Consider the following 25,127-nt stretch of genomic DNA (forward strand, 5'->3'; position numbering starts at 1 on the left):
TCAGCATTGTTCAGTTATCCCACTGTGACTGTAGTAATGTCTCTATTGATCGCTTTACATTGACATTACATGTAACAGGATGAAACAAGTATCACATATTTTGTACTACAATATTTAATGGTTGTACAAACAGTGAAACTATGTGTATGTTGTGTGTGGGTGATCTAAAGAAATGTCCCGATGGTATTTCATGATAAATGAGGTGTTGGAACCAGTGATTCTGTGAGTGCAAGCTTTCTTTCAAGATATGAATACACAATGCACTGTTTTGAATGTTGGACAGCCTTTGATACAAATGGTGGCCGTTTTGAGTTTTGTATCTAGAGTTGTGAAAAATGACATCAAGGTTCTGACACGAGTGTCAAAGCGATTGACAAAAACTGTAACCAATTGCAAGTTTGGCCCAATTTCAGTTAGTGTTTTGGGATTGGGTTTAGCAGCTGCAGCCATATTGTAGTAAATCGCTTGATCAGAGACTCCAACATGATTTTGATGTTACCAAATGATCAGTGTGACTTTTTGTAAAAAGTCCAGCAATGAAAAATGATGTGCAAGCAATGATAAGGTGTTGTCTGTTGTGCAAGAGTGCTTGCTGTTTTGCTCATATTTACTTGGAATTGACAACATGGACTAACATCTTAGTCAATGTAATTAAGCACCTGAGAAAAAACTAAGAAGAATTTAGAACTTTTTGCAGAATGAAACATTTTTTTTTCTTCTTTATTTTAACTTGATGTCACAAAACAAGCTTAAGTATGCATTTTGTCAACAGGTGCCCAAATCTTTTCATGCAGCTGTGCATGCAATTTTAATGAACAATACACAGTGAATGACAGCATAAGGAAACAGTAACAAAAATTGCTTATTGTCTTCAGGCATTTTCCAAAGCGACATGTACATCACTGCACACATGGCTTCACCCGCTTGGAAAATCCATGTGGATCACCTGTCGCTCTGCCACCGGGCGATGTGCTCTGCAGCTGTGTGAAGAAATACATTTCATAAATGTGAATTAAAATGGATTTTGAGTGACAAATTTGTGCTGATCCCAGACTGTGCAGAACATGTTATTAATGTGCAACAAGACAGAAGACGTTAAAAGTCATTTCAATGCAGACACACACGTCTGCTTCGGGCTGTGCACTCATTCATGATTTCTATACATGCCACAGCTGAGCAACCCAGCCTTCTATTGATAAAGTTGTAATGACTCTTGCTACACACAAAAAGAGCTTTTTCAACTTTTCAAACTCCTACGTGGGGACATTAGGGGGTGAACAAAAACAGTGTTTTACCACCAACACTGCCAAATTCAGACAGCACTGAATGATCAATAGCTGATTACACATCTGCTGCTTGCAAAGCCACTTGAGTGGGCCAAAAGTGCAGAACTGCTCGTGTTATTCTTTACAATCAATGTAAGTGGTCAGTGTACGTGTGAACACTTCAGGCCTTTGTGCAGCTGATTTACATCGACCCTTCAAAGCCTCTGCACACTGAGTGCCATTGATTTGGATGGCATGAAGTGTTTAAATGTGTCGTGGGATCACACAGAAATTTCAGTCCCATGTTCACATCATTAATTGACATGATGGATTAACAGTTCACACTTCATTTAGCAGTGATTAATGCCCAAAGTGGCTACAAAATACAAAGCGTGTTAGTGTTCATTGTCTGGGTGCAGTAGAGAGCACAAGGTAACAATATTGTTATGTGTCGGACGCAGCTCGGAGAACCGACCAGCGTTTGAAGGACCCAGTATGAAATAAGCAGAGCACGGTACAAGGGCTAACTGAATTTAATACATAACAGTGATAATAACAAAAAGGTGCGGCCTGGCGTGGTGCGCTCCCAGCAGCGCTAACGGTCCGGAGCCAGAAGCTGTTTCGGACCCAAGGACCCCGCCGACACCCCCCAGGTGGCCGCAACAACCGAGTCTGTGAAAGAAGGAACCATTATGTGAGTCCACACTCTACACACAGAACACTTAAAGGTGTACAAACAGCAAACACTTCCTGGCTTGATTACTGATCAGCTTCCCAACCTGCAGGCATGGAACATCCAGTTCACAAAACTCCACCGCAGTGGAAGCTGATACATGACTAACAAACAGCTCAATACAATAAGGTGTGAGGGACACCACATTTACTGACTGTATAACTGTTAGTCACAAAATCTAACGTACCTCAGGAAGTGTGCTGACGAGCGTGAGACCTCACCCCCTCCTCTTTCACAGACTGTGCATCAAACCTGGACGTTCTCAGCATCCGCTGTTGATGAGATGGCTCCCAAGACGACGATCTCACCCGTCTGGTCACAAGGTCGAGTCTCTGGCAAATACACACTGTGCACTCCAGTCTTAAATGCCAACATGTTCCAATCCATCCAGATGCACCACAGCTGTGAGTCCTGACGAGTCGCAGGTGATCAGGGTGAGGTCCTGACAGCCTCAGCAACACAGCCACTCAGTCCCAAATGCACGCCACCTGGGAGGAAAACCAAAAGACAGAAACAAACCGGCAGCCAGGCCCCCCCAGCCATATAACAGTACCCCACCCTCACGGGAAGCCTCCCGGCGACCACACACACCTGGCGCAGGAGAAACACCCCCCTCCAGGGACCATGGCTGGAAACCGTGTCCGCGTTCATCCTCCAACAGACTGGTTGAACTGGCTGCATCTTTGCCCTTGTTTCTGACTGTCTCTTAGCACAGGTGTGGCCAGGAGTTCCTACACCTGTGCGGTCAGCCTTTATCCAAACATGTGTAATTAGTCATAAAACAAAACAAACAACCAAAACACCCCCCCCTCCCCAGGGGACCGTCCCATCAAACCCCAGGGAAGGGGAGAAAGGAAAAACAACCCAAACCCAAGCCTACAAACAAAAATACTAAAAACACCCCCCCCCCCAGAGGACCGTTCCATCAAACCCCAGGAAGGGGAGAAAAGAAAAACAACCCAAACTTGAGCTCAAACAAAATGCCAAAATACCCCCCCTCCTCCCCCCAAACGACACGTAGGGACCAACACCCCCCAGAGGGCCTCCCGCCAGCTCCAGGAGTAATAACCACGGCCGAGGTCCCTCTGGGATCCAACGTCACCCACGGGGACTACCAGCGCCTCCCAGAGGACCACTCGTCAACCCCAGGAGACGCCTCCCCTCATGACCAATGGACCCAGCCCCGGCCGTCCACGGCTAGATGGACCCAACGCCCTTTCCCCCCCAGAGGACACCACAGTCAAACCCTGAGGGCGGAAACTGGGGGGGAAAACAAAAAGATACCCCAAACCCCCCCCCCTCCCCTCCCGGGTGCAGAGGCTACCTGGGAAACGCCCAGCACAACCTAACTGCACCCCTCCAGCAATGCCGACACTACGGCACACCCGGCTGGAGTCAGAGGAGAAGAGAGGGCATAACAAAAAATAAAGAGAAAAAACAACCCAAGTACCACCCCATCACCCCCCAGGGGACCGTTCCATCTAACCCTGGGGATGTGAAACAAAAAGAAATAAAAGAAAAAACAAACAGACCAACACACAGTTGTTTGGGTCCTTTTTTTTGTTTTTTTTGTTTTTTCCAGACAGGCTGCAGGGTCACAACCCCAGACAAATAGTGGACAACAAAAAATAAAATCCCACACAAAAACCAACTCAAAAAACATCCACACAAAATGAACTAACACAAAACAAATCAGTGAGTTATACCGTCAAGCTCAACCAATGGAACACACCTGTTCCTACTCAAGAGCTTGACGGTAACGTGATTCAGTCACCACAAGGGGGAGCCAGAGTGCAAAAAATGAAAAAATCCCTTTGGCGACAGAAAAACAAACGAGCTGCTTTTATGTGCGCAGCTGAGTGCAACACACACCAAAATGTGCTCAACTAAATAACGCCGGAGCTGATACAACAGACGCAGTAGTTACCTTTGTCCGGGGAAACGGGGCTACGACTGTAACACAGGAAGCCCAGCGACCCGGCTAACAGAGCTCCGCCGTGCGCGTGAACCCATTACAAACGCACTCTTGCAGCTCCCGTTTACACCTCTTATCCGGTCGGAGTGTGACGCGAAGCCGTCGCCAGTCACACTCCACCACGACCCACGGATAAGGCACAACACAGGAACACGGCTGCAAGAGAGCACAAATCAGTATCCAGTAATGGGTCTCAAACACGCACCTTCCGGGCGGAGAGCCCCGCAACTGATCCGGATAACCACTGAACGTCTGCTGCCACCTTCCCGGCGTGTTACCGTCTCTGCTACCGCTGGGTCCGTGATGTTTGGCCAGAGACTACTGTTATGTGTCGGACGCAGCTCGGAGAACCGACCAGCGTTTGAAGGACCCAGTATGAAATAAGCAGAGCACGGTACAAAGGCTAACTGAATTTAATACATAACAGTGATAATAACAAAAAGGTGCGGCCTGGCGTGGTGCGCTCCCAGCAGCGCTAACGGTCCGGAGCCAGAAGCTGTTTCGGACCCAAGGACCCCGCCGACACCCCCCAGGTGGCCGCAACAACCGAGTCTGTGAAAGAAGGAACCATTATGTGAGTCCACACTCTACACACAGAACACTTAAAGGTGTACAAACAGCAAACACTTCCTGGCTTGATTACTGATCAGCTTCCCAACCTGCAGGCATGGAACATCCAGTTCACAAAACTCCACCGCAGTGGAAGCTGATACATGACTAACAAACAGCTCAATACAATAAGGTGTGAGGGACACCACATTTACTGACTGTATAACTGTTAGTCACAAAATCTAACGTACCTCAGGAAGTGTGCTGACGAGCGTGAGACCTCACCCCCTCCTCTTTCACAGACTGTGCATCAAACCTGGACGTTCTCAGCATCCGCTGTTGATGAGATGGCTCCCAAGATGACGATCTCACCCGTCTGATCACAAGGTCGAGTCTCTGGCAAATACACACTGTGCACTCCAGTCTTAAATGCCAACATGTTCCAATCCATCCAGATGCACCACAGCTGTGAGTCCTGACGAGTCGCAGGTGATCAGGGTGAGGTCCTGACAGCCTCAGCAACACAGCCACTCAGTCCCAAATGCACGCCACCTGGGAGGAAAACCAAAAGACAGAAACAAACCGGCAGCCAGGCCCCCCCAGCCATATAACAAATATTCCCATAAAGCAAACACAAAATGTGGAAGGATGTAGTAGGGATGTAACAATTAGCCAGTGGTGGGCACAGTTCCGGTAACCCGCTAACTGCGAATTAGCGAAGCTAAATTTTTTGTTAGCGGATTAACTTTTCAGATAATTTTGAAAACCATCAGCGGACCACTTAACTTCCGCTAAACTTAGTTCCGATAACTTTTAGACCGCTAATATCTTTTTTGCAGGCATAGCAAATAAAGCTTAACAGTTAAAAACATTTGAAAGCCTAAAATCATACATTTCCTGTCTTTTACATATTTTGTAGCAGACAGACAGCTAGCTATGAGAGGTAGAGTTCAATCCTCTGCCAGCAGAGGAGACCTATGGGTACTAGAGAGAAAGGAAAAGAAGATAAAAAAAAAGATCATTTCTATTCACAGACATACCGTCTTGCAGATGTGTTGCAGAAGACATGCAATGCAGGGCAGTTTTGACTTATGGTTAAAATTTGAAACAAACTAATTCCAGACAGGCTATCAACATTAACGTCACTTCTGTTGTGTTTACAAAGTGAAAATATCAGCTATATGTTTTAGTTTTAAAGTAATGTACTAATTTTGATGGTTTGAGTGTTTAGAGACACACATGCCAAAAGGCATTATGGGAAAATGAGCTTCCTGTCATCAGTGGTTGGTCGGTTTATTTATATGTAAAAACCAACACACATTACTGTAACGTGTGTGTTGGTTTTTACAAATAAATCTGTATTTGTAAATATGTCATTTTTTTCGTTTGTAAAAAAGGCAATTTGAAAACTGAAAATTATGTTTAAGTGTGATTCAGCACCTATAGCGAATGTGTGGCAGTTGGTATTCACACTTCCATCCAGTAGATGGCAGTGTTCTATTTATTTTAAGTCAAAATGTATAGAACAATGTATACAACACTGCCATCTACTGGATGGGAGTGTGAATACCAATTGTCATACATTCTCTATACACACTGAATCACAAACAATTTTCAGTTTTTAAATTGCGTTTTTTTTTTTTTTACAAAAGATGACAAATTTACAAATACAAATTTATTTGTAAAAAGAAAAACCCAACACATGTTACAGTAACTTGTGTGCTGGTTTTTACAAATAAATAAACAGTCAACCATTGATGAGGAGGCTCATTTTCCCATAATGCCTTTTGGCATCTCTTAGTATTAATGCTCAAACCTTCAGAATTAGTGCATTAATTTAAAACTAAACGGATGTTTGTGATATTTTCACTTTGTAAAAATGACAGAATTAACGTTAATATCAATAAACCTCCCGGAATTAGTTTGATTTTTAAATCGCACCATAAGTCAAACCTGCTTTGCTTTTCATACATTTTGCCACATGTCTAGGGTACTGTATGTTGAATGTAAATGACTATTCTTTAGAGCAGTGGGCAGGGTGCACAAAGACAGAAGCTCTGACTCATTGTTTGTGTTGGGTTTGTGACGCCTTTGATTCTACTCAGAAGTGTCGGTGGTGCTTAAACTCAAAACTGACTTGTCAGTACCTGATAAATGTCAACTTTTCAGTTAGCAGATTAGCGGTTATCGAATTTAACTTTTTGGTTTGCTGTGCCCACCACTGCAATTAGCCAATACAAATCAAAAATCATTTTTAAAGTAATAGATATGACTCCATCAAAACAGACCCCTGAATTGATCTAAATGTAGTATGAACCAGTTGATGACCTGAATGTAATGTTATGAACTGTTGAAGTAACCTTCCCTCTCTGCTTCTTCAGAAGTTAAAAACTCAGCATGAGGCTCTCATAAGACTAATCACAGGAACGTTAACTTTGTAACATAAAAACAAAAACATGATAGTGGTCGGCGACATAATGCACAAATGCACAGGGTTAACTTAACGTTCAGTTTACAATTTGTTCATACTGTCATACCAGCTAAGATCTGGAAAGTTATGCTGTGCAGTTTATGCTATGCTAACAACAGCTGGCATCTTCTTTCTTTCTTTATTGTTTATTTGATGAGGACAATGCACATTAATGAACACTGTACATTTTCATGACAGTGTAAATATGCCAGATTTAGCTAAAAGCTACTTTCCATCTGTAGTCCTCAGACACACAACAACCAACAATTACAATAAATACAAAACATTAAATTATATACATCTCACCTGTGTTGTCAGGTTTGATTGTTTGAGCTTTTTCTTTTAGCTCATTTTTAAAAGCACTCAGGGTGGGACTGTCTCGTATAGTTCTTGGAAGGCTGTTCCAGTTTGTACAACCCTTCACAGAGATGGTGTTTTGTCCTGTGGCAGTTCGTCTAAAGGGCACCTCACAGTCCCCTCTAGAAACAGACTTAAGGGCCTTTCACATTGAATACGTCAGGCCAATCCGTCAACGCCTTCCAATCCGTCGGATGCATTTCCAACGCATCTGACGCGTGACGTTAGTTGCTTCGCTTCGGAAGCGGCAAGGGGGCGGAGATTGTTACATCACACTCTGGCTGTTTCCACAACCTGAAAAAACTTCAGTGATCGCCATCTTGAATTTGGTTCAACCGAGGAAGGCAACCGGGGGAATGGAGCAAACCCACTAAGTCCGAAATATCACACTTTTTGGATATATGCAAAGTCCCAGTTTGCCCAGTGGAGTTTAGTTCTGCAGCTTTATCGAGGTGAGTGTTGTGTGTTGGGGGGGGGGGGTTTGGCTGGACAAGGTTGGGTTGTTTTGTGTTTATTTTCCTTCCCAGGTGATTTGGGGCTGTTCTCTGAGGAAAATGTGCTGCAGAAGAGTCTCTCTCCTCTGTTACGATGATTGGCTGCACCTGTTGCATTCTCGTGCGGCTCTCTATCAGGACAATCCACGACACCTGTGATGTTCACGTGCAGATCTGAGGACATCCAGCTGGTACCAATGTAGTGATGAAGAACTACATTTAAACCAGCAGTGAGTTGGATAAGATTGCCAGAGAATACGACCTTGTGACGACCGTGTGGGGACGCTGAGGGCCGTTTCAGAGTCTGACATCGCGCCTGTGAAGGAGGACGAGGGTGAGAGGCAAACGTTGTCAGCACATGACAGAGGTGAATATTCTGAAAAGTTTATCCGTGAATGTAAATTGGCGTTTATACGCAGCTATAAGTAATTACTGGTGGAAATTGTTTGGCGTGCTCCTCACAGCAGTGGCATGCGGATTAATGATCCTCCACTAGCTGTGAGCAGCAGCCTCTTTGAACTAAGTTTGAAACCAGACCTAAACGTGTAGCTGATAAGTTTGCCTCTAAACAATATTTCGTAGTAATAAGTGTTGAATAATCTCATCTCTGTTCCTCCTTGCAGAGTACAGTCTGGGAAAGTCACCTGGGGGGGGGGGGGTGTTGGCGGAACTCCTGAGTCCTGAACGTTCGGACTCCGACTGTTGAGACGCTGAGAGAGCGCGCCGCCTTTTCACCTCACCAGAACTTAAATTATTTAGTATTTCATGTATAGCACAAAGGGAGAAAAATAAATGTTTTCTTTTTGGAACTGCTTCTGATTATTTCAAGCTGGGTTCAGTCAGATACTGGACTGCTCCTCAATCCGCGTCTTATCCATAACAGTGAGAATAATATTAAAATAAAACATGACGTTTGCACTGCTGTGAAGGTTTATTGTTCGGCTAACGTTAGCTTAGCCTTTTAGCACAGTTGATCTGAGTGAACGCTTTAATTTGTAGATGGTTCAGTCTCTTATTTTTACCAAATAAAGCTACAGCTTTTTTCGGAGACCACAAATTTCAACTTTAAATAACTTTTTTCGGGCATTTTTTCCATCGTTTTTTCCTTTTTTCTTTTTTTAATAAACTGTTTAGTGTTTCTTTATATTTAAAGAAATATTTTTATTTTTCCCAATCAGGACCTAACCCTAACCCAACCAAACTTCCATTGATGAGCTGAACACCATGATGTCCCGTCAAAAGAAAACATCTCTGCTCTTCAAAATAGGACAGAAGTGTCTTCAGCAACACCACCAGAGTTCAAAGCTGCAGAAGAGACCTTCATCTGGTCCCGAGAATCCAGCATAACATCACCTGCTTCTAAATAAAAAGCTCTTTCAACAGCAACTATTTTATTATTTTTTAAAAAGCTGTTTCATTTATATTTTAACAAAAAAACGAATGGATCTTTAAAAATGTCCACAAAATCAAAGTCCAAAGACATTTGCACAGGTAGAAGCTTCTGACGCGTGCAACGTGAAAGGCCCCACCTTTCACATTGAACGTGTCACGTGTCAGAAGCGTCAAACATCGAACTAAAAAGCATTATTTTCAATAAGACGCGTTGCTTTTTAGACGCGTCAGAAGCGTCGCGTCAAAAGCCGAGCTAAACCGACGTTTCTGATGGGAGTGCGCATTGCGGCTTGTCGGCAGGCTGACGTGGTCAAAGTTCAATCCAACTTTCGACATGCTGAGCTGTGACGTAGCTTTGCGTTGTGCAATAGGAAAGATGTGTCGGGCCAAAACACGGAAGACTAGTGGCAGAAAACACTGATCTATACAAAATGGATTGGTGCAGAAACCACTGATCTCTCCAAAAACAAACGTGTCACAGGACTGTTCATTTATAGAGCAGTTGTCTGAAGAAAAATCCTTGGAAATGTTTTGTTGTTTGTTACTGTTAAAAAATGTACTGTTAAATATTAATTACTATTAATTACTGTTAAAAAAAAGTTTATAACACTTGCAATTAAAATAGCTAAATAAATCAATAAATGGTTCTTTAGAAACCTTTCATCTGTAAATTAAAACCACCTGTTATTTCAGATTAGATCATTTCTTGTTTACATAAGGAACCTTGAACATTTATTTTTAGACAAATAAAATAACATGGAAACTTGTACTTTTTTAAAAGTCTGGTAGATTTCAACCAGAAAACCAGACACAGTAAATAAATACAAATGTTTATTATAAATGAAACAGGAAATAATTTAACAATGACTGCAGTGTGATTGTAAAGTAGGATTTATGTGACATAAACCTCATGATGAATTTTTTTTATAGCCAATTCAACTTGTAATTACATCAAAATATGTAATTGCCTTTAATATTGTTATCAGGACAGTCATTTCTAAAATATGAATTTGAGCACAATAAGTGGAGAGCTTCTACCTGTGCAAATGTCTTTGGACTTTGATTTCATTTAATGATCCGTTCATTTATTGTTAAAATATAAAATGAAACAGCTTTTTTAAAAAAATAATAAAATAGTTGCTGTTGAAAGAGCCTTTTATTTAGAAGCAGGTGATGTTATGCTGGATTCTTGGGACCAGATGAAGGTCTCTTCTGCAGCTTTGAACTCTGGTGGTGTTGCTGAAGACACTTTTGTCCTATTTTGAAGAGCAGCGATGTTTTCTTTCGACTGGACTTCGTGGTGTTCAGCTCATCAATGTAAGTTTGGTTGTGTGCACAGCAAATGTTCCTGATTGGGACAAATAAAAATATTCTTTAAATATAAAGAAACACTAAACAGTTTATATATTAAAAAAAAGGAAAAAACATTGGAAAAAATTATTTGGTAAAAATAAGAAAGACTGAACCGTTTACAAATTAAAGCGTTCACTCAGATCAACAGTGCTAAAAAGCTAAGCTAACATTAGCCAATCAAACCTTCACAGCAGTGCAGAAACGTCATGTTTTACTTTTATTTTATTCTCACCTCGATAAAGCTGCAGAACTAAACTCCGTTGGGCAAACTGGGACTTTGCATATATCCAAAAAGTAGGAGATTTCAGACTGAGTGGGTTTGCTCCATCCCCCGGCTGCCTGCCTCGGTCTGCCCAGGGATGATGCTCGAACCCCGGCTTCTCCGTGCGGGTCGGCCCGCTGTCGCGGTTCGATCGATATCCCACCAAGTCGTCAGTCCTCCCTCGGTCGGCGTCATTCCGAAAAGTAGCTGAAAAAAAGCTTCTCCCAGCAGGGTGATGGAGAATCGTTCTACTGCTGTTTTTTAAAGCTTTTTTGTGAATTTGGCAACCCAAATTCAAGATGGCAATCGCTGAACTTTTTTCAGGTTGTGGAAACAGCCAGAGTGTGACGTAGCAATCTCCGCCCCCTTGCCGCTTCCGAAGCGAAGCAACTGACATCGCGCGTCGGATGCGTCAGACGCGTTGGGTCCGACGGATTGGAAGGCGTTGACGGATTGGCCTGACGTATTCAATGTGAAAGGCCCTTTAGTCCTGAGCTTATGATCTCTATGTCTAATAAATTCCTCCAGAGGAGGAGGGGCTAGGCCATGTAGAGTTTTATAAATATAAGACAAGCATGCTTAAAAATTATAAAATTGTTAAAACTTAAAAGATGGCATTTCTCCAGAATTTCACAGTAATGAGTGGAATGTGGCTTTTTGGCAAACACTTTGATGGCTTCTTCTTATTGGTTTCTTCTATGCTGCACTTTCTGCCACTTTATGTGGTGCTGCCCCCAGTGGTGATCAAAAGGTGATCAGAGACAGCACAAAAATACTGCAGCACAGTAGTAAAACCTAAAAAAAACTCCCTGGTTTTTCCTGAAATGTGAATTTGAAGGCAATGCCACTTTTGGCTTTTTATGGTTAATCAATGTCTTCATGAAATAAAGCAGAATATCAGATTGTATTGCACCAAAGCAGTCATTCCATAAATAAAAATATTGATCCTGAACTGCATCGTACCTCATATCTATATTTACTAGAAGGCTGACTCCTGCAGTATAATTTGACAATTATACTTTTTTCTTTTGATGAATTGGTGATGAAGCACTGAATTCCGCAGCACTGTAAGTACTCCACTTTAGAGAGGAAGCTCTGTAGGAAGCTTAGCGCCAGGAGCTCTACTGCGTTCAGTCAGTAGAGTTGCAACAGTTACAGTTTTAGGGAGGATATGACAGGCCTTGCAAACTGTGAAGCACGCAGCCATGTGTGTGTGTGTGTTTTCTTTTTTCCAGAACTGAGTCAGAATCACTGCTATCAGTGAGCAGCTATTTGCTTTGTGCACAAAAATCTGGACATGCAAATGTCCAAATTACAATGCTTTGGTTCCAGTGTGACTTAATTAGGTGGCTTAAAAAGTGGTATGAATATGAGTGTGAACATCACTGTGTATATTTTAGTTGTGCGACAGACCAGTAGCTGGTGCAGAATTTGAGCCAGCACCTTGTCACCTGTGACCCTGAGCAGGATAAACAATTTAGAGGAAGACTTTTCTAAACTACTTTTCTTCTTCCCCACCAACAATTTCATCCACATCCCAGAAGGAGACTTACCAAGCTGGCAGATATATCTGTTCTGTGTTTTACAGCGCTGGTCGTTCCAGTTGAACGCACTTGATGCCTGCAGCTCCACACAGTTTCCAAAGCTAGACCGAGAAAACAGGAGCAATGGAGGGGTAGGAAATTATTATTAAAACCTGTGAACACTGAGCACAGACAGACAGACAGAGTTACTATCTATTCCTTCAATGTTTGCATGAAGATCATGGTAAAACTCAAATCACTGCATATTTCTATCAGGTTTTCATCATTCAGGTGTAGAACAAAACATTGGCATACAACTAAAAAGATCTAATAAGATCACTTAATTGAAATTTCCAGGGTTTACAGTTTTCACATCCTGAACATTCTTTCTAAAGTTTTTAAGAGGAAGAAAGATTGTCTCTTGATTGATTCCCAGAGGAAGCTGGAGGAAGCTTCTGCTGATCAGGATCTTGTGGTCTCTACTTCCTCTTTCTCCTCTGTGTTGTTCTGCATTTTTGAAGACACACTCCTGTGTGGATTATTGCTCACCCACTGGCTCGGTCCCTTGCTTATCCCTTGCTTCCCAGGTCTTCTAGTTGATGGAGCAGCACTTGAGATTGTGCTTCAGGAGATCCTTGTAGTGTTTCTTCTGCCCTCCTCTGGACCATTTTCATTCACTCAGCTGGAAGTAGAACATCTGCTTGGGAAGTCAGCTGTCATCCATCCTAACGATGTGACTCACCCACCAAAGCTGGTTGATGATGACAGACTTGATGCTCTGGAGCAGCCAAACGTTTCAGCCAGGATGCAGATGTTGATATGGTGGTCTTCCCACCCGATGCAGAGGATACTCCTCAGGCAGTGTTAGTGGAATCGCTTGAGTGTCGATGGCAGCAGTAGGTGATCCAAGTCTCAGATCCGTATAGCAGATATGGCATCGCAACAACTTTGTAGACAAGGATTTTCATCTCGTGTCGAAGGTCTCTGTTGTTGAAAGCACGGGTGCAAAGCTGGCCGAAGGCAGTTCCTGCTAAATTGAGTCGTGTTGGATCTTAACATCAATGTCGGCATTTGATGACACATGGCTGCCCAGGTATGGAAAGTGGGTCACGGTTTCCAGGACCTGTCTGTGCAGTGTCACAGCAGGAAGCTTTGGACCATGTGTTGAGTGGAGGCTAATATATGTTCTCCACTCAGATTGCAATAGCCAATCACCGATTAGCCTTTCTGACCATCATTTACCTGTATTTTGGCATGCTTCGCACCAGAAAGTTATGTTGGATTCAAAGGGATCCAAAAAGGCTAGGACCAAAAGTTATATTGGATCGGTTCCCACTGACCAATAGCGTTAGAGCTTACTGCCAACAGTTAGCCAATCAGAGCATGGCATACAATTATTCATAAGATGACATCACAAATGACTTAGCGGAGGTCAGGAACTTGCTGACAGACACTGGTTGAAAAAATGGCAACAAACATGGCAACAACAGCAGAAAATCATCTGCCAGCGAGGATTGCTGAGTTCACAGAGGAGGAACTGGTGGAAATATTGAACTTCAAGGATGCCTAAAACACTAAGAAGGTAGACAAGCACGCTACTGATGTTTTAGAAGCATTCATATGCTGTTCACAACAAAATAAATTGATCTAATTTACTTGACTCTGTTGTTTGCTTAATTTGGGAGGCGGGTGGAGAACATAATTGATGGATGGCAAGTCGTCCAACAGAGAAATATTGGATTGAGAAAAGTTGTATTGGACAAGGCGTAGCCAATATTTCTCTATGTTGGACTCCTTACCATCCATTATATATATATATATATATATATATATATATATACACACACACACACACACACACACACGAGGTCTGTCCAAAAAGTATCGTACCTTTTTATTTTTTTCAAAAACTATATGGATTTGAATCACGTGTGATTACATCAGCCAACCTTGAACCTTCGTGCGCATGCGTGAGTTTTTCCACGCCTGTCGGTTGCGTCATTCGCCTGTGGGCAGGCTTTGAGTGAGCACTGGTCCACCCCTCCCGTCGGATTTCTTTTGTCTGAGAACTTGCTGAGAGACTGCTGCTTTGCTCCATGAAATGTTTTTCAGAAACTGTTAGAGACAGGCAGTTGGAAACCATTCGATAGATTCAGTTGGATATCGGTGAAGATTCTGTCGGCATCACGCGGATTATGGACTATTAAAACCTTTTTAAAGATGGTCCACAGCGGCGGAGGGCACGCGGCAAAAAAACACCTCCGTCTTGGAAGTCTCACAGGACATATTGGGGAATGTCCAGCTGTTACACAAATTCTCGGATACTCACTTGACTGAAAGCCATCGAAAGCCGTCTGAATCTTCTGAATGGTTTCCAACACGGTGTTTTTTTTTTGCTGCGGGTCCTGAGCTGCTTCGTGCCGACGCGCGAAATCCTCTGCATGTCTTTCATTACAAAATCTCCTGTAACAGTGGAATGTGCCGCAAAAGTGCTATGTCCAGCTCTGTTGCCATTTCTGTGGTAGTCACATGATGTCCCGGATCAACAGCATTCAGTTTAGAAATGATCTGGATGATCCAGCCTGTCGATGGCCGCTCGGCACGCTGCGCACCCTCCGCCGCTGTGGGCCGTCATTAAAAAGGTTTTAACAGTCCATAATCCGTGCGACGCCGACAGAATCTTCACCGATATCCAACTGAATCTATCGAATGGTTTCCAACTGCCTGTCTCTAACAGTTTCTAAAAAAAATTTCATGGAGCAAAGCGGCAGTCTCTCAGCAAGTTCTCAGACAAAAGAAATCCGACGGGAGGGGTGGACCAGTGCTCACTCAAAGCCTGCCCACAGGCGAATGACGCAACCGACAGGCGTGGAAAAACTCACGCATGCACACGAAGGTTCAAGCTTGGCTGATGCAATCACACGTGATTCAAATCCATATAGTTTTTGAAAAAAATAAAAAGGTCCGTTACTTTTTGGACAGACCTCATATATATACATATATATACACACATACACATATATATATATTATATATAATATATATATATATATATATATATATATATATATATATATACACACACACACACTAGTGTTCAGAATAATAGTAGTGCTATGTGATTAATCCAGGGTTTGAGTATATTTCTTACTGTTACATGGGAAAGAAGGTACCAGTAGATTCAGTAGATTCTCACAAATCCAACAAGACCAAGCATTCATGATATGCACACTCTTAAGGCTATGAAATTGGGCTATTAGTAAAAAAAAGTAGAAAAGGGGGTGTTCACAATAATAGCAGTGTGGCATTCAGTAGTGAGTTCGTCAGTTTTGTGGAACAAACAGGTGTGAATCAGGTGTCCCCTATTTAAGGATGAAGCCAACACCTGTTGAACATGCATACAGCTCATACAGGGAATTAAATTCTCTGCTCATCACCTAACATCCTCAGCTGGAACCCCTACCTCCTTTCGGGGCCTATTCCAGTAGGAGATGACATGTATGGGCGGCCCCAGCGGCACCCAAAGGGTGACACCTGGTGGGTGACGGCAACAACTCAGCTCAAGAACTAGATACTAGGGCTCCCGGCCCTTATTCCAGATCCATGCAGATGCAGACTCAGCTGCCTCCTGGAGCTTGGTCACAGTGGCCCTCCTCAGCCTTGGGGGCACCCCAATGTCAGTCAAAAACCTGATGGTAGAGCGCCCCACAAAGCCTCGGCAGCCAACTTCTACTGGGTAGACAGAACACTTCCAACCTTGATCTTCACACTGTCCCTTAAGCTCACTGTACCTGGCCAGTTTTCTCTCATAGGCCCATTCCATGTTGGTCTCCCATGGTACTGTTAGTTCAACCAACATGACGGCCTTTGCATCATCCGACCACAGTACTATATCCGGCCGTAGAGTGGTGACTGCTATGTGGTGTGGAAAGACTAAAGCCTTCCCAATGTCCGCCTGGATGCTCCACTGTCTCAGTGCACTAACAGAGGTCGCAGTGTCCTATTTAAGCTGGTTGCTTCACGCTGTGTATTCAGGGCGTCCACAAGAACCTTGAGGACTTGACTGTGTCGCCACAATCAAGTGACGATCAATATGTAGCTGCTGTTTACAAAACAGGTTTTATACAGTATACCCTTGGCTGTCAGGTTGTCCAAAGGCGAAGCTATTGAATGCAGGACTTTCTCCTGTATCCCATCGAAATGCATCTTTCAGAGCCTTGTAGGTAAGACCTATACAGAAAAAATGCATTATTAGGGCGACACCTCCATTTGGTAGAGTCTGATCAAAAATATAACCAAAGACTGTACCAATCCAGAAGCCTCTTGTCTCAGTGTCGGAACTGGTGACCTCATTGTTTACCGCCAGCTGGCTGAGATAAAAAGCAAGGATGTCTTGAACCTTCTGATTGTGAATCTTAGCCAGATTCCCCCCTTGTTCCTGGTGGTTAAAACAAAGGAAAGGAAATACTGAACAAAGGTTTTCATGATGTAACACAGTAACATCTTCAGGCCTGTAGTAAACACACACCTTTGACTCACCTGACAGTGGCTCTTGGCTCCATAGTAGGTGTCTGCTTCAAGAGACACCATGAAACAATCACCATCTATGATAACATCACAACTGTGGAATGGAAATGGCACCTTTTCTGTTTGGACACAAGCAACTAATAAATGAGGAAATGTAGTGCTAAAAAAAAAAATAAAAAAAATAAAGGAATACTATTTAATCAGACTACAGCATCAGTCAGTTCTTTTGATCAGTTAAGTAGCAGAGGGGGGTGTTAATCAGCTTCAGCTGCTTTGGTGTGAATTAAATTAACAGGTGCACTAGAGGAGCAACAATAAGACGACACCCAAAACAGGAATGGTTTTACAGGTGGAGGCCACTGACGTGTTTCCTTCATCACCATGCTACTGGTAGCATGGTGCCATACATGGGCCCTACAAAGGTTGCCCAGGTGGTCCAACTCCTCCAGGTCATTGTCACTACTGATAGCATGGTGCTGTACATGGACGCTACAGAGGTTGCCCAGGTAGTCCAACTCCTCCAGAATGGCATCTCAATATGTGCCATTGCCAGAAGGTTTGCAGTGTCTCCTAGCACAGTCTCACAGAAAAGATTCCAGGAGACAGGCAGTTACTCTAACAGAACTGGACAGGGCATCAGAAGGTCCTTAACCCATCAGCAGGACCGGTATCTGCTCTTTTGTGCAAGGAGGAACAAGACAAGCACTGCCAGCACCCTACAAAATGACATCCAGAAGACCACTGGTGTGAATGTCTCTGACAGCACAATCAGAAACAGACTTCATGAGGGTGCCCTGAGGACTCGACGTACTATAGTGGGCCCTGTGCTCACTGGCCGGCACAGTGGAGCTCAATTGGCATTTGCTATAGAACAACAGAATTGGCAGGTCCGGCACTGGTGCCCTGTGCCTTTCACAGATGAGAGCAGGTTCAACTTGAGCACATGTGACAGACATGAAAGGGTCTGGAGATGCCGTGGAGAACCTTATGCTGCCTGCAACATTACTCGGCATGACCAGTTTAGTGGTGGGTCAGTGATGTCTGGGGAGGCATCTCCCTGGAAGGACGCACAGAACTCTACAAGGCTAGACAATGCCACCATGACTGCTATTAGGGTTCCTTATACCCATTGTCAGACATTGGTGTAGTGGGTCCTGGGTTCCTCCTGGTGCACAACAATGCCATCATGTCATGTGGCGAGAGTATGCAGGCAGTTCCTTGAGGATGAAGGAACTGATCCCATTGACTGGCCCCCAAGCTTGCCTGACCTAAATCCAGTAGAACACCTCTGGAACATTATTTTTCAGTCCATCCAACCCCACCAGGTTGTACCTCAGACTGTCCAGGAGCAAAGTCATGCCCTGGTCCAGATCTGGGAGGAGACATCATCATCATCATCCATTGTCTCATTAGGAGCATGACCCAATGTTGTCAAGCATGCATACAAGCATGTGGGGCCATACAAAAAAGAAATTTTGGCAAAATGGACAAGCCTTTTTCAATTTGATTTTCAGGGTGTCTTTGAATTCAGTCCTCTGTAGGTTGACAGTTTTAATTTCCATCAAATGATGTGGCATCCTTTTGTTCCTAACACATTATCCAGGCCCTATGAGGAAAGATATCCAGCCTTTTCACAAACTCCAGTCGGGCTGCCATGTGCCTTTTTCTAAGGGCCTCTTCACACAGTGTGAATTTGTCGAAGTGCGCATGAAGCAGGAATCATATGCAAAACGTGTAAATTTGTAGCTGCATCGAACACCTCATACACCTGTTGCTACAATTATTTTACACACCAGCAGCTGAAAGACAGAGTGTGCACTGTACAAGCCCATCAAACTGTCTTGCGGCAGTTGTCGGCCAAATTCCAGTTAACACACATGAACATCTAACACCAATCATTTGGCACTTAGAAAATGTGTGGCTATTCGTACTATCATCACAAAAACAGTCTGCAGACAATCATTGTCGAGCTGCATGTGAAATTTGTCTAAGTGCCCATGACTGTGGAGTTGCTGAGTACACGTGATGTCCCAGAGTGCCAGCTCCCCCCAAAACACATCTCTGGTCCTGGACATAAGAGCTGCAGAACACACACCATGTTTTGACGGACACGCGCATGTGTATACTTGCTGTCCTCACATCGAAATACGTACATAAAAACATATATCGCTTCTGCGATGGGCCGGAGATCGCGCACATTGACAGGCTGTTCCAGCTGGACTGGACCACCAGTTCATGTGGATATGCAGCAGGCGAGCTGAATGTCATATCTGTCTGACGGGACAGTGAGCAGCTCACCGCAGAACCATATGACAGGCCAACAGTACGACAAATAGGTAACTTTCAGTCACATGAGCAGAAATACGCTGTACCAAATGCCATTTGGTACAGCATATCACAGCGCTTTTTTTTTTTTTTTTTTTTTTTTTTTTTAGAAAAAAGGTTTATCTGCTTGTTGATTTTACTTTACTCCCTGCACTGGCTTCCAGTCCATTTTAGAGTTGATTTTAAACGGTTAATGTTTGTTTTTTGTTATTTATGTGACCTGTTAAAAACACACAACCCTGTCAGAGCACTTCGGTCTGCTGACCAAAACTTTCTGGAGGTTCCCAGGTCCAGGTCCAAACAATGGGGTGACCGTTCTTTTGCAGTAGCAGGTCCTAAGTTGTGGAATGCATTACCTCCTGAACTGAGGTCCATTAATAGCTTGCCTCTGTTTAAAGCTAAGTTAAAAACATACTTGTTCAGGGCAGCTTTTTGCACATAATTGCTTTGACACTTTTTTGTCTATTTTTATTCTATTTTGGATGCTCGTATTGTGTTTTGTGTTTTTCGTACTGTTCTTTTTATTTTATCTCTAGCTGGTGCTATTGGAAAGCACTTTGGTTCAGTGAAAACTGTTGTAAAGTGCTATAGAAATAAAACTTGATTGATTGATTTCACACTCCTGTTATGAGACAGCATGGTGCAGTGGTAATGTTTCCATCTGGTAATCAGAGTGTGTGGGTTCAAATCCTGTGAGTGGGATTTGAATGGATTTGAATGTGAGTGGGGTTCTGTATTGTGTCCCCTTTGTATGTATTATTTATATCAACCCAGTGATATTCATTAATTATTATCACTTTACCGAGGTGCTACCTGGCTATACCCGCACGCTGTGTGTAAACAAATTACGTCATAGCACGCACCCCAAGAACTGTCCGCAGAGGGAAAAAAAACTGTCCGCAGAGGAAAAGATAAAAAGGCGAGAAGTGTGTGTTGGTCCCAATATGGATATTCCGGATGATTTTCTCATGGATAGTACGACAATGAACAGCAGCCAATTAAGCAGCCAGCTTGATGAGGACGCACTGCCGAATTTGGAGAGCAGCGCGCGACAGCTGACATGACAAAAGTTAAAGTGAGCCAACTTTTTATGTACACGTTACGTGTTGTATATCTCAGTAAGTGATAATAATGCAAATAACATGCTGTTGTCGTGCAGTATGCATTTTCTGAGTCCCTCCGTCCATGCCCAGTCACCCAAAATGACAGATATTCGCCCGAGTTAGGGTGAATATCTGTCATTTTGGGTGAACGTCGGGCCTCTGAAAATGCATAACGCCCTCCAAAAGCATGTTATTGCTAGAAACGTCCTACTTTTAAACTCTGAAAAGACTGAAATGATGGTTCTTGGTCCAGTGAGACATCGGCATCAATTTGACCAGTTAACACTCAGCCTGACAAAGTGAGGAACCCTGGGGTAATTTTTGATCCTTTGTTGTCCTTTGGCCTCCATATTAGAAATATTACTAGGACTGCTTTCTTCCACCTGCAAAATATAGCGAAGATTTGTCCCATCCTATCTATGGCTGATGCTGAGACCCTGATCCATGTGTTCATCTCTTCTAGATTGGACTACTGCAATGTTCTATTTTCTGGTTTACCGCAGTCTAGCATTAGGGCTCTCCAAGTGGTTCAAAATGCTACAGCCAGACTTTTGACATGAAGCAGAAAGTACAACCACATTAAACCCATTTTGGCATCTCTTCACTGGCTTCCTGTCCCAGTGAGATCAGATTTTAAGGTTCTGCTACTAACCTATAAAATTATTCATGGACTGGCACCTCCCTACCTAGCTGACCTAATTAAACCTTACGTACCGGCCCGGGCTTTACGTTCTCAGGGTGCAGGACTACTTTGTGTCCCTAGGGTGAATAAGAAGTCTGCGGCTCACGGAGCTTTCTCTTATCATGCCCCTTTTCTGTGGAATGGTCTCCCTGTGTCAATAAAACAATCAGATTCTGTGGAGACTTTCAAGTCCAGAGTTAAGACGCACTTATTTTCCCTTTCATATGGCTAGCATACTGGTACAGTTTTGTTTTACGCTTTTTACTCTTAATTCATGTTATTAGTAATCGGAGCGGGCCACAGCCTCAACTTCACCTAAATTCTGGGTCTTTTAGTGAAGTTTAGGGCTAGCGGCCGGCGATCACCTTAGTATTTCTTCTGTTTTTCTTGTTGATTAATGCTGGCAAATTATACAGTATTTGTTGTCTTTCTGATGCCTGATTCTGTTTTTTCTCTGTTTAAGGTGGAGCTCCATCCAGAGATGGGAGTTGTGTTTGTGTTGGCGACCCTCCTGTCCTGGGCACCAACAGCAATTCTTGTATATTCGTCCATGAATTGTTCTGTGAATTATTTCTGTAATACATGTTTGTAGCATGACCCAGGCAGAGGGTCACCCCTTTGAGTCTGGTCTGCTTGAGGTTTCTTCCTCAGAGGGAGTTTTTCCTTACCACTGCTGCTGTGTGAAGCACCTTGAGGCAGCTCTGTTGTGATTTGGCGCTATATAAAGGAAAATAAATTGAAAATTGAAATTATTATCACTTTACCGAGGGGTTGCTAGGCCGGTATCGTAGATTTACATCGATGCTACCTGGCTATACCCGCCCGCTGTGCGTAAACATCATTTGCACGAACCGTCGCACCAGGGTCGTGCACGCCTGCACATCGCGCAATGTTTCGTGGTGCGCTAATTCGAACTGTTTCATGCTGTTTTGCCATAATTCAACCAAATTCATACTGTGTGAAGGGGCCCTAAAGTTTTAATAATGTTTTAATAAATTTAAAACATTGTTTAATAAAAATATTTTCCACATTGTCATTATGAGGTATTGTGTGTAGAATTTTGAGGGAAGAAAATTAATTTAATCTATTCTTGAATAAGGTTGTAACAACAAAATGTGGAAAGAGTGAAGCGCTGTGAATACTTTCCGAATGCACCGTACGCCTCAGGGCCGCAGGGGTGATGGCCAAGTGCTTAGTGCGCTTGGTTTCAGTGTTGAATGTTTCATTGCAGAAGATTCCCAGTTAAAACCCCACCCCTGACACATTTCTACATGTAATGTAGAGTTGCGTAAAACCTGTGCCAAACTCAACATGCTTGGATCTGCTGTGGCGACCCCAAGTGAAAACAAGGAAGCAGCCATTTTACTGTAGAGTACAAATTGCTGAGGTATATGGAAACACAGAGAAGCATGAACTACACTATAGGTCTGTGCACTCACCTGCACACTCAGCACCCCCATAGCCAACATCACAAAAACACGAACATTCTTCTTCTTTGAAATCACCATGCACACACTGCACTTTGCACCGCACTGACAAAGACATTTATGAGGATGAGATTTTTTATATCTGTTTTTGCAAATATTGTAAAATCTCATATGGATCATATAAACAGGATGTACCACTTCTGACTCAGATACTGGTGATTCTGAAGCACATATAATGACACATATATATATATGAAATGTGCATTTATCAGGATTTAGTGTATGATCATGGATGTTAGTTCATAATTCTTTAATAAAATATGCTGAACCTGCTCCATTTACTCAGGCTCAATACACACTTTTGATATTGTAATGTATACAGTGCTGATGGATGATACCCTGACAGAAGCGTCCAGTAAACCCCGAGTCACACTGGCATGTGCAGGATGAGATATTAAGATGGCCATGAGGTCCACAGCTCATTCGGCATGGGTTCTTTGGGATCTCTGGTAAATACAAAATGCACATCATATTTAATTCTGTTATTTTCAGATTACATGCAGGTGTACAGTAGTGTTCAGAATAATAGTAGTGCTATGTGACTAAAAAGATTAATCCAGGTTTTGAGTATATTTCTTATTGTGACATGGGAAACAAGGTACCAGTAGATTCAGTAGATTCTCACAAATCCAGCAAGACCAAGCATTCATGATATGCACACTCTTAAGACTATGAAATTGGGCTATTAGTTAAAAAAAAAAAAAAGTAGAAAAGGGGGTGTTCACAATAATAGTAGCATCTGCTGTTGACGCTACAAACTCAAAACTATTATGTTCAAACTGCTTTTTTAGCAATCCGGTGAATCACTAAACTAGTATTTAGGTGTATAACCATAGTTTTTCATGATTTCTTCACATCTGCGAGGCATTAATTTTGTTGGTTTGGAACCAAGATTTTGCTTGTTTACGAGTGTGCTTGGGGTCATTGTCTTGTTGAAACACCCATTTCAAGGGCATGTCCTCTTCAGCATAAGGCAACATGACCTCTTCAAGTATTTTGACATATCCAAACTGATCCATGATACCTGGTATGCAATATATAGGTCCAACACCATAGTAGGAGAAACATGCCCATATCATGCTTGCACTACCATGCTTCACTGTCTTCACTGTGAACTGTGGCTTGAATTCAGAGTTTGGGGGTCATCTCACAAACTGTCTGTGGCCCTTGGACCCAAAAAGAACAATTTTACTCATCAGTCCACAAAATATTCCTCCATTTCTCTTTAGGCCAGTTGATGTGTTCTTTGGCAAACTGTAACCTCTTCTGCACATGTCTTTTATTTAACAGAGGGACTTTGCGGGGGATTCTTGCGAATAAATTAGCTTCACACAGGTGTCTTCTAACTGTCACAGCACTTACAGGTAACTCCAGACTGTCTTTGATCATCCTGGAGCTGATCAATGGGTGAGACTTTGCCATTCTGGTTATTCTTCTATCAATTTTGATGGTTTTCCATTTTCTTCCACGCATCTCTGTTTTTTTTTTTTTTTTTTGTCCATCTTAAAGCATCAGAGATCATTGTAGATGAACAGCCTATAATTTTTTGCACCTGCGTATAGGTTTTCCCCTCTCTAATCAACTTTTTAATCAAACTACGCTGTTCTTCTGAACAATGTCTTGAACATCCCATTTTCCTCAGGCTTTCAAAGAGAAAAGCATGTTCAACAGGTGCTGGCTTCATCCTTAAATAGGGGACACCTGATTCACACCTGTTTGTTCCACAAAATTGACGACAAAATAGTAGTGTGACTGAATGCCACACTACTATTATTGTGAACACCCCTTTTTCTACTTTTTTACTAATAGCCCAATTTCATAGCCTAAGAGTGTGCATATCATGAATGCTTGGTCTTGTGGGATTTGTGAGAATCTACTGAATCTACTGGTAGCTTGTTTCCCAATTAACAATAAGAAATATACTAAAAACCTGGATTAATCTTTTTAGTCACATAGCACTATTATTCTGAACACTACTGTAATTAAGCAAATCTGATGCAATGTTTACATGAAGAAGCAGTTCATTTATTTATTGATAAAAATTTGACTAAAACAGATTTTTTTAATATGGTCAATCATTTCCAATTGCAATAGTAAAACAGAGTAATATTGATTGAACAATTTAATTGTTTTGTTGTTAAAAATACATTATTATTATTTTTAATCAATCAAACCTTTATTTGTATAGCCCTTTACAGCAGCCAGATGGTGCCCAAAGTGCTTTACGGTAATATCAAAGAACAAGAATTCACAAAAATAAAACAAACATGCAATAAAATTAAAGAGGCACATAAAAAGAAAACATGTCACAGCAGCACTAGGTATTCAAAGCCAGTTTAAATAAATAAGTCTTGAGCTTTGATTTAAAATGTGCTGGGCCAGATAGTGCGTAAGTCAGGAGGTAACTTGTTCCACAGTCTGGGTTCAGTTACGACAAAAGCCAATCTAATCTCATGAGTTTTCATGATGGCATCACGAAAAGTAAATTAATCCATGGTATCGTACATAGTTTAGGAAGGTCTGCTCCAGAGACAGTACCGTTGCCCAGTACTAGAAGTGTGGAGAATCATCTGCTCTCTCACTGCGCCAGAATTCAAAGTCCACAAGGGTGTGGCCACTGTCAGCAGTGG

General features: G+C 42.6%; 1 protein-coding gene across 4 annotated transcripts in view; it reads right to left on the reverse strand.

Moving 5' to 3' along the window:
• Positions 1-472: 472 nt before the first annotated feature.
• The window catches only part of LOC117527121 (C-type lectin domain family 18 member A-like), a 54,348-nt gene continuing 29,693 nt past the window's right edge, over positions 473-25,127 (reverse strand). Inside the window, exons 6-12 of one of the 4 annotated variants that reach the window (XM_034189310.1) lie at positions 22,836-22,943; positions 22,450-22,542; positions 16,913-17,019; positions 16,682-16,811; positions 16,500-16,603; positions 12,404-12,495; positions 473-980 (exon numbers count right to left, since the gene is read on the reverse strand). In XM_034189310.1, the coding sequence (XP_034045201.1) occupies positions 12,433-12,495; positions 16,500-16,603; positions 16,682-16,811; positions 16,913-17,019; positions 22,450-22,542; positions 22,836-22,943 (605 nt within the window). In that variant the 3' untranslated portion in view covers positions 473-980; positions 12,404-12,432. Of the gene's footprint in view, positions 981-12,403; positions 12,496-16,499; positions 16,604-16,681; positions 16,812-16,901; positions 17,020-22,449; positions 22,543-22,835; positions 22,944-25,127 lie in introns of those variants that run through there. The other 3 variants (XM_034189301.1, XM_034189317.1, XM_034189324.1) reach the window with 3 other exon arrangements.

The sequence above is a fragment of the Thalassophryne amazonica genome, chromosome 2 (genome assembly GCF_902500255.1).
Source record: "Thalassophryne amazonica chromosome 2, fThaAma1.1, whole genome shotgun sequence".
Taxonomy (NCBI): domain Eukaryota; kingdom Metazoa; phylum Chordata; class Actinopteri; order Batrachoidiformes; family Batrachoididae; genus Thalassophryne; species Thalassophryne amazonica.